General features: G+C 37.9%; 1 protein-coding gene across 1 annotated transcript; it reads right to left on the bottom strand.

The window, feature by feature from the left end:
* Positions 1–657: 657 nt before the first annotated feature.
* On the bottom strand, positions 658–1419 carry LOC145229617 (uncharacterized). Its single transcript, XM_080094960.1, has one exon. The coding sequence runs from the start codon at positions 1417–1419 to the stop codon at positions 658–660; it is 762 nt and encodes a 253-aa protein (XP_079951086.1).
* Between the last annotated feature and the right edge of the window lie 7239 nt (positions 1420–8658).

Below are 8658 nucleotides of genomic sequence, written 5' to 3'. Positions count from 1 at the left end.
GTCTTCGATGCATTGGCTATCGGCCGCTCGCTACCATCTGGATAACGGTGAAACAATACAGCTCCGATACCAACGTTAGAGGCGTCACAAGCAATTCCAACAGGCAACGTCTGGTCAAAATGCGTGAGCACGTTGTTGGATGACAACATACGTTTCAGTTGCTCAAATGCGTCTTCTTCTGTTTCTTGCCACTTCCACTCGACACCTTTTCTCGTAAGTCGGTGTAACGCCTCTGACACTGTTGAAAACTTCGGTGGCATGAACTTGCCGTAAAACTGCACAGAACCAAGAAACGAACGAAGTGTTAAGACGTTGTGCAGTGGAGGCATTTTAATGACGTCATTGACTTTTGCACCTTTTTCTACTCCGTCCTTTGATAATATGTTGCCTAAATACTCCACCTTGTTTTGGGCAAATTTTCATTTTTCCATGCGACAACGAAGACCCTTATTGTCTAATCTTTCAAAAAGGCGTCGCAGATTTTTGAGATGATCATCGGCTGAAGAACCACTCAGGATATCATCTAAATATACAGCAACTTCTGGTAAATCACAGGTAAGGTCATCCATGATTTTCTGAAAATAACTTGGAGCAGAAGATATACCAAACGGCAACACGTTTTGCAACAACACACCACGGTGCGTGCTAAGTGCCAGCCTAGCCTAGCATGATTTGATTATACGCATCCGCGAGATCTATCTTTGTAAAGCCATGTCCACCCCCAAGTCTTCGTATTAATTCGTCTGGTAGAGGTAATGGATGACGATGCGTTTTCAGTCGGGGATTAACGGTAACGGAATAATCTCCACAAACTCTTAAATTAGCTTTCCATGTTCCAGGTAGAACTGCTTTTTGAACTGGTACAACTGGAGTTCCCCAAGAGTTAAATTGAACTGGCGTCCAGATCCCCCTCGATATGCCAGCGTCGTAGGCCTGGTTGAGATCCTCTTGTAAAGCTATTGGGACCGCTCTTGGCTTGCAGAATATGGCCTTTGTCTCGGGTTGAAAATTTATTTCAAGCTCGTAGCCTTTCAAACAACCGAGTTCAGATGTAAATAAGTTTGGAAAACTTTCGCAAAGTTTTCGGCACTCTTGTGCAAGATTGGTTTCCACAACTTTGTCGATAATGTTAACCGGATTTTCTTCGTGAAGAATGTCGTCCAAAGAAATGCGCATCTTCTTTATGGCGTCACGGCCTAATAGATTCAGCTTAGGGATGCTTAAAACAAGTAACGTAATGTTACAATCCTTGTTTGACTGGGCATGTCTCGCCATAGCTGTAAAAGAACCTAGGTTTGGCATGGGATGATCTGTAGCAGATTGATATCGCGTATCTGGGTCCCGAAGCTTCGGCTTTCCAAGACTTTTCCAGGCCGCAATGGACAGAAAATTTCCACCTGCAGCGGTGTCGAGTTCCATGATGCAAGTTTTCTTGTTGAAAGAAATTGGAACCTCTAATTTTGGAACTTTAGCTACTTGGTTTGAAATATTCTTCACAGTGAACTTGTCGACACATTTCACTTTTATCGATTCGTGATACGCTTTTTTCCTGCAGACCCACTGTAAATGCCCACGTCGTTTGCAAAAACTGCAAACTGAAGCCTTAAAACGATATTTACTTGCAAAATGGCCCTTCTTGCCACAACGATAACAATTATATGAGCTTGAATTCTCGTTCTGCAGCTATGCAGAAGGAACCTCCCGGTGTCGCTGATTCCTTGGACGAAACTTGCGCACCTTGTTGACCTCACTTTGTTGCGTCCCGTAAACGGTTTCCTTAGCGACTCTAGCGGCGTCCTCGGTCTCCATGGCGACTTGAACAGCTCGTGCGAAAGTCAACTCGTTGCTTTAATTTTAAATACGGCCTTTAAAACTGCTTTATTTTTTACGGAACAAATAAAGCGTATACGAAGTGCCTCAACTAACGGATCCTTGATGGATGGAAAATCACCGGTGCTGACGTCTTGACGGATTCGTACTGCCAGTTCCTGGATTGCTTCTCCTGGTTTGCGCTTCATTTCACTCCAGTAGAGAAATCGTTCCCGCACAACAAAAAGTTTGGGATCAAACTGGTCTTTCATGAAACCTACAATTTACTCCATCGTCAAATCGTTGACTTGCGTCGGCGGCGAACTTTGACCTGCTACATTGGCTAACAACTTATAAACCGTACTAGTCTGGTTGGTCAAAAACACTTGTGCTTTGCGGTCATCGGACACAGCATGTGCCTTGAAAAACGTGCGAAATCTCGACCAATAATCTTCCCACAATTCCATGGTTTGATCAAACGCTGGAAAATTGGGCGTGGCTGTGCTGGAATTGGGCGTGGCGGAACTTTCAGATGTCGACGACTGCTTCAAGAAGTTCATCAAAGTTTCCATTTGGTCTTGATGTCGGCGTTCTTGCTCTTGGTGTCGGCGTTCTTGCAGTTCCATCTGTTTTTGCATGGCTTCTAAAAATTTCTCCATTATTAGAGATTTTATAGGACCAGGCTGCGTTTACCTCGTTCAGCTGGATCCCATCCTCGTCGCCAATTGTTGTATTCTTCAAGTTGTTGTATTCACGACACCAAGTAAAACGGAAGGAAAATAGAATGATTCAACTTAACATGCGCAGTGTTATATAGTCAACAGGAAACCATTAACATTCCACGAAAACTACGCCAGATTTAGGGTTAATTATGCTTGGAGTTTAATTACAATGTTAGGAAAGTTACTGCGCTATTAGGCACACAAGGCTCGAAATGAGCTGGTAATTAAACACAACGTTGGAAATTATATTGCAACAATAGAAATCCTTAACAGTGTGTTCATTCGATTATTATTAATGAGCAAAAGCTGAAAAAAAATTTCAAGCAACTTTGCGAAAATTTAACTGAAATTTGAGAAAATAAGGAAATCCCTAAATCACTTTGTTGAAATTGAACATCGATTAAAATGCTTGTTCACATGTTTAAACAACAACTACATTATTGAATTTTAGCTGTAGCGAACAAACAAAAGGTTTCCTTATTTGAATTGCTGCGCACTGTGACGTAAATAGGGTCGCGGACAATGGTTTTGAGTTAATATAAGCCTAGGGCGAAACATGGCCGTCATATTTTAGCAAAAACCTTAAATTTGTACCAAAGTGACATGTGTTTTGCAAGTTTTTGATCATTTGTTTTGTGTGAAGCTTTGTTGTGCCAAACTGCATTTAACTGCTTGGCACTCACTATAGCAAAACATAGAAGCTTGCAACGATTTCTTGCATATTGTGTGTAAAACATTTGTTTGGTTGGGTGGTGATGAAAAGCACACCGCAGTCAGTGTGTTGCCTATTATTTCAATTTTTTGCAGAGTCAAGAATGGCAGATTTAGTGCGAAGGATAACTGACGTCCATCATAATTTTCTGTGCGAAGTTTTTGTGCATATAATCGATAAACCAGAATTACAGAATGTTCCGATTGTCATTTATTCCGTGTCTGGACCAACAAAGTCAGGAAAATCATATTTGTTGAACGTGTTTCATCATTTGATGCGCGACCAACCTGTTTATGTAAGTAATGTAGGCTAAGTAACGGGTAACATAAATCATGAACATTTAGGTGCTAAATTATTGTCACTAACGCTTAAAAATTGAAAACGAACTATCATAAAGCTTTCCCTTTGCAGGATGAAAACAGCCCACAAGAGTTGCTGCAGGTATATAGGTCTTCTAGACAAGTTGAGTCAGAAACTGACGGAATATATATGACTACCAAACCATTCTACAAAAGTTCTTGTGGCCAACAGGTTTATGACGGAAAATAAAAATAAGTTTTTTGTCACGTGATTTTGTGGTTCAATTTTTATTGACAAAAAATGTCTATGCAAACTGAATAATCTTTTCTAAATTTAAGCTAAGATTGCACTTGTTAATCAAAATCAATTAAGATTCTATTAAAGGTTGCAATATTTCTCATGGACACACAAGGCATTGAAGCAGGAGACAGGATACAATGCAAAGAAGCCTACCTCTTTGCGATCAGCTCAACACTTAGTTTTATGCAAGTGATCAATGTGAAGCATGATTTTAGGTGGACCTATTTTGACACGTACGCTGTAAGTAAAACAAAACATTTGGAAATCGGAAGCGACAAGGTTCGTATTTCTCTAAAAGCAAAAAATGATTTATTTTGTGACGAATATAGGTCAAATGCACTGATTTGAAATGTGTTTGTTGACACGATTGAAGGGTTTGGTTCATTTGCAGTGCTTTTATCAGTAGTTTCTCAATTTGAAAATGCTTTAAAAACAAGCGACTTACAGATTATCTGATTATTTTATTTAAACTCATTAGACAAAACGTTTAATGATTGTGGTGAGAGACTGGGAAAATCCTTGGCAATATCCATATGGATATGTAGGAGGAAATCGCTGTGAAATGGCTGTATTAGTTGCTGTAAACTTTCTAACCACTTGTTATGGATATATTGATTTTACTCGATTCTTCTTCCTTCCCTGCAGTTTTATATACTCTTTTAATTGCCATGAGATGTTTGATGGATTCGAATAACCTTATAACAGATGGTAGATATAGTCATGTAGATATACCATTTGTGTCGTTTGACTCGATAATCCCAGCAGTGTATACCTAGCTATCCCCCAAAGTCTCAAAAAACTTTCATACGACAGCTCGTTTTATAATTTAATTGCAGACATGGACGTGGATACTTGGCAACAAATGAGAGTTCTGCATCAATTGCTGTTTTCAGAGGAAAATGTTGATCGAGCAATCGAAGAATCACCCAAAGGAAGTGACTTCATTCAAATAGCTAGAGATTTGCAAACTACAATAAGTGCTGCTCAACTTCATCCACCTGAAGCTTCGTTTGAGGTCAAGTTTATGTGCCATTAGTAGGGTATAATGTATTCTCATGTTTGAAAATGAAAATAATAAAGAAAGAAAAAGTCTGTTTAGGTTGCACGGTGTTTCCATTCCATGCATAATGATTTGTCAATTATGTCTTGGCTGGTGTTTACAACTAAATAAGTGTGTAGTGCGGTGGTTCTCAAACTGTGTGCCGCGAAATATTATTTTTTTAAAGTACAAACACTCCTTTTTTTAAAAAAATAACATTTTTGAACACTTCTTGTTATATTTACCCTCGAAGTGAGCCCGGGAAGAAAATTTAAGTACTTAATGCGCCGCATTAAAAAGTTTGAGAACCACTGGTGTAATGCAATTACAATTTTTTTAGGTTTTCTTTGATATTGAAATGATAAAAAATCGGAAGTCTGCTTTGAACAGTACAAATCAGACATCGAGCCAGTACGTATAATTTCACACAAAATCCTTTTCACTACAAATCTGACATTTTCGTTTGTTTTAGTTCCGAGAAAGAAGTGGAAAAGCTTTTCAATTGAGGCACGAAGTTGCGGAAGCAGATGCCAAAGCCAGGATGTCAAATCGTGTGATCGGAAACATCAACAAATATTTAAATCTTTTGGATGAGAAAATAACAGCGGAGTATGAGGTTTGTAGACTATGACACCCTAACTGTGCAATACTTAGTTTAGTAAAATCTGCTAAAACAACATACACCATTTTGCTATATTTAACATTTATTTGTTTTGTAATGGAACGTGCTAATCACCGGACTGACGGTAAAGCGTTTTTTAGGCAACTGTACGAAAATAATCAGTATGGCTGTATGGCTTGTTGTCAGTGGCATTATATTTTAAGCTAAGTTAAGAAAAACATGAATTACAGCAAACCTGAATATTTTTCTAGTTAATGCTCTGTTTTACACAATGTAATTCGAAAATGTTAAAAAAGTAATTTTGCTATATTTTCAAATCTACATATAGAAAGTCAAGGAATTATATAAAGAATTATATAGAATTATACTAAGAATTATATAACACCATGACAATTTCATTCAGATAATTATTGGTCGTCATATGACAGCGGAATTTGTTGACAGATGGAACGTCGAAATAAAAAAAGTAAGTTGAACAGAATTTCGAACAAAACATCCCCATATATTCGGAACTTTTTCCTTGCTGCTTTTGATGTGGCTTTGGTTTCAAAAGTTAAATTAACTTTATAAAAAACATATTTAACTGTTTTGTTCCGTGGCCCAAACATTTGGTCAAAATCGTTTGTGCCTCATCACATTTGCCAAGAATTTACGCCAATATGCTAAAATGCTTTCTTAGTTTAAATAGCTCTAACTAAAATGCTACAAATTGGGAATAACTGACTTGCAAATATAGGGCTTTTGTACACAACTGTTTTAGATGGGGCCGCCCAAACGCTCAGCATGCGACTTGCATAACATTGTTGCATAACGTTTATTTTTTTCTGAATCTGGTGTTATGATTTATTAACTCTATATGAGCGACCAATACATGGAGCTATGTTGTACTTAAACGTATACAACACATTCTGACATTTCCGTATATTTATTACAGAAAGGGCATTTTTTAAACTCCGAGGTTAAGGAGTTTTTTATCAACGAAGGAAGAGCTTACAGAGAGAAACTCAATCAAGGCATACAGAATGAAAATTCGCGCAAAGTGGTTTATAACGAACTACAACAGCTTCTTGCTGTTAGCTATATTACTGAAAGAAAAATGCGCAAAAGGAACAAATTTATAGCTGCATGTGTTGGTGCTACAGCCATTGGTGCGGCTGGTGGCGCTGCTTTTGCAGCCCTTCCCGCTTTTGTTGCCTTTGCTGTTGCTGCTGAAATGTCCACAGCGGGTGTTATTGCTGCGGGAGCTGGCGGGTTTGGAGCAGGTGGTGCCTTATTTGGTGGCTTGTTTGCTGGTGGAGTGACTAAATACAGTCAGTCAATACAAGATGACACGCCACCAGGTATGGAGGAAAGTGATGATCAATCGAGTAGTTCAAGTGATGTGGATGACGAAACAGCTCAATTAATTGAAGATCTTGATGGCATGGTCTTGAGGGATGTACGATTGTTTTTTAGAAACTTATAGTAAATGTTTTCCTACAAAAATGTAGTAAGTTAGTTTTCTCATACCGTTAGAACAATAAGAGCGCAAATGCTACTCCATACCACACGGAATGTGTCGTGTATCAGTTTATCTTTAGTTAAGATTACACGAGGAAATTAACGTTAGGTTAGTTCGTGAACAAAGTTTGGAAATAAATCTAATTACAAATCTTCAAATATTGCTTGTTGTTTTTGCTTTACTATTGCTATAATTTTATTCTTGTGTATACATCATGCAAAGGAGTAGTGTGCACAAATACAGTCAAAATACCCAACTTTGCCCTTACTATTTTTCCGTTCTTGTTTTCTTCTTTATGCTGTGTAACGCAGGTTTGTTCTTTTATTAGCGCAATAAGTAGTTTTAAGCTTCGCAGACATTGCAAACGTGATAAACATTACTGATTATGAGCCATGGAAATTTGATACCGTTTAGCGCTTAGGTCACATGCTTTCAAAACGTAACCATAATTAGCCTACCATTACTTAGCTGACAATTTCAGCACACTTAAATCAGTCTGTGTTTTTCTTATTGCAAACCATTGTGGATATCGTTTTCGCAGCAAATATTGCTTAATCAGTTCTTATTCAAATAGACTGGTATCGTCTGTTGGGCATCTGTGGGTTAGGACGATTTCTGTATTTATATATTTTTTATCAGCCTATCAGTTTGGCGAAAAGTGACATCGTTATACAACTGGCAGTTGACGAGTTCGGTAATTTCCATGTTGCATGGACTTCATATTTGCTGTCATACCAACATCACTTTGACCAAAACGTAATAACTATAAAGAATTGACAGTAAATAATGAAAAAATTTCAAGTATAACGTTGACACACTTTTCAAAAAACTCTTAAAAACTCCTAGGTAACGGTTATTTTTGTTGAGGAAAAAAAGCTTTACAGGGCGATACTGTTAAAAGCAGTTTTAAATTAATTTAAATGCTAGTTGCTGAGCATCACAAATAGTTAAAGTAACTAAAGCAAAAACAGCTAAAACAAAAACAGCAACAAAATTAGGCTTAGATCAAAATTAAGATAATTCTAGGGAATCGACACAATTGCTTGTGTAAATTAAGTTGAAGATTCATGATCTTTTACACAGTAACTGTTTATCCACAAAACCTACTGATTTATATATTTTTTGGTTTGTCTACTACCTGTAACCCGGATGTGCCCCGTGACGCAGGGCGTTGCCTGAACGGTTGATCGCCGTACGAGCAGTCACAAGTTTTTCAAGCCCTTCAAGGCAACAGTCGTATTTGGCGCCAACCGTGAATGTAAGTCTCTGTCTTTTTTAAAGATTTTATTTCGTTTATATTTGCTGCTGTTGTTGAATTGCTTTTCAACGCATTAGTAAGTTTGTCTTCAGTATGGAAGAAAAGTTTGAGTTATTTAGTGGCTCTTACGTTCACTTCAGTGCAACCACTAACAAATGTCATGTTGTTGGAATGTTTCTTGTTTTTAATAGGTCAAGAAATGATCGAACTACTATGTACTGTTAGTTATCACTGTTTGTTTGTCTGTGATTTGACGGCATGTTCTCAATTAAGTTGCGCAATATCTGGTTGCTTAACTACAGTTTTAAAACAATAATCATATTATATATGGCCACCCGATCCGTCTACTGTAGGATTCTGGATAATCCCGGGCCTTTATGCTGTCGTATTATATT

Source organism: Phallusia mammillata, chromosome 5, assembly GCF_965637545.1.
Source record: "Phallusia mammillata chromosome 5, kaPhaMamm4.hap1.1, whole genome shotgun sequence".
Lineage (NCBI taxonomy): Eukaryota > Metazoa > Chordata > Ascidiacea > Phlebobranchia > Ascidiidae > Phallusia > Phallusia mammillata.
The sequence above is the reverse complement of the archived record's forward strand: the minus strand, read 5'-3'. Positions and strand labels throughout refer to the sequence as shown.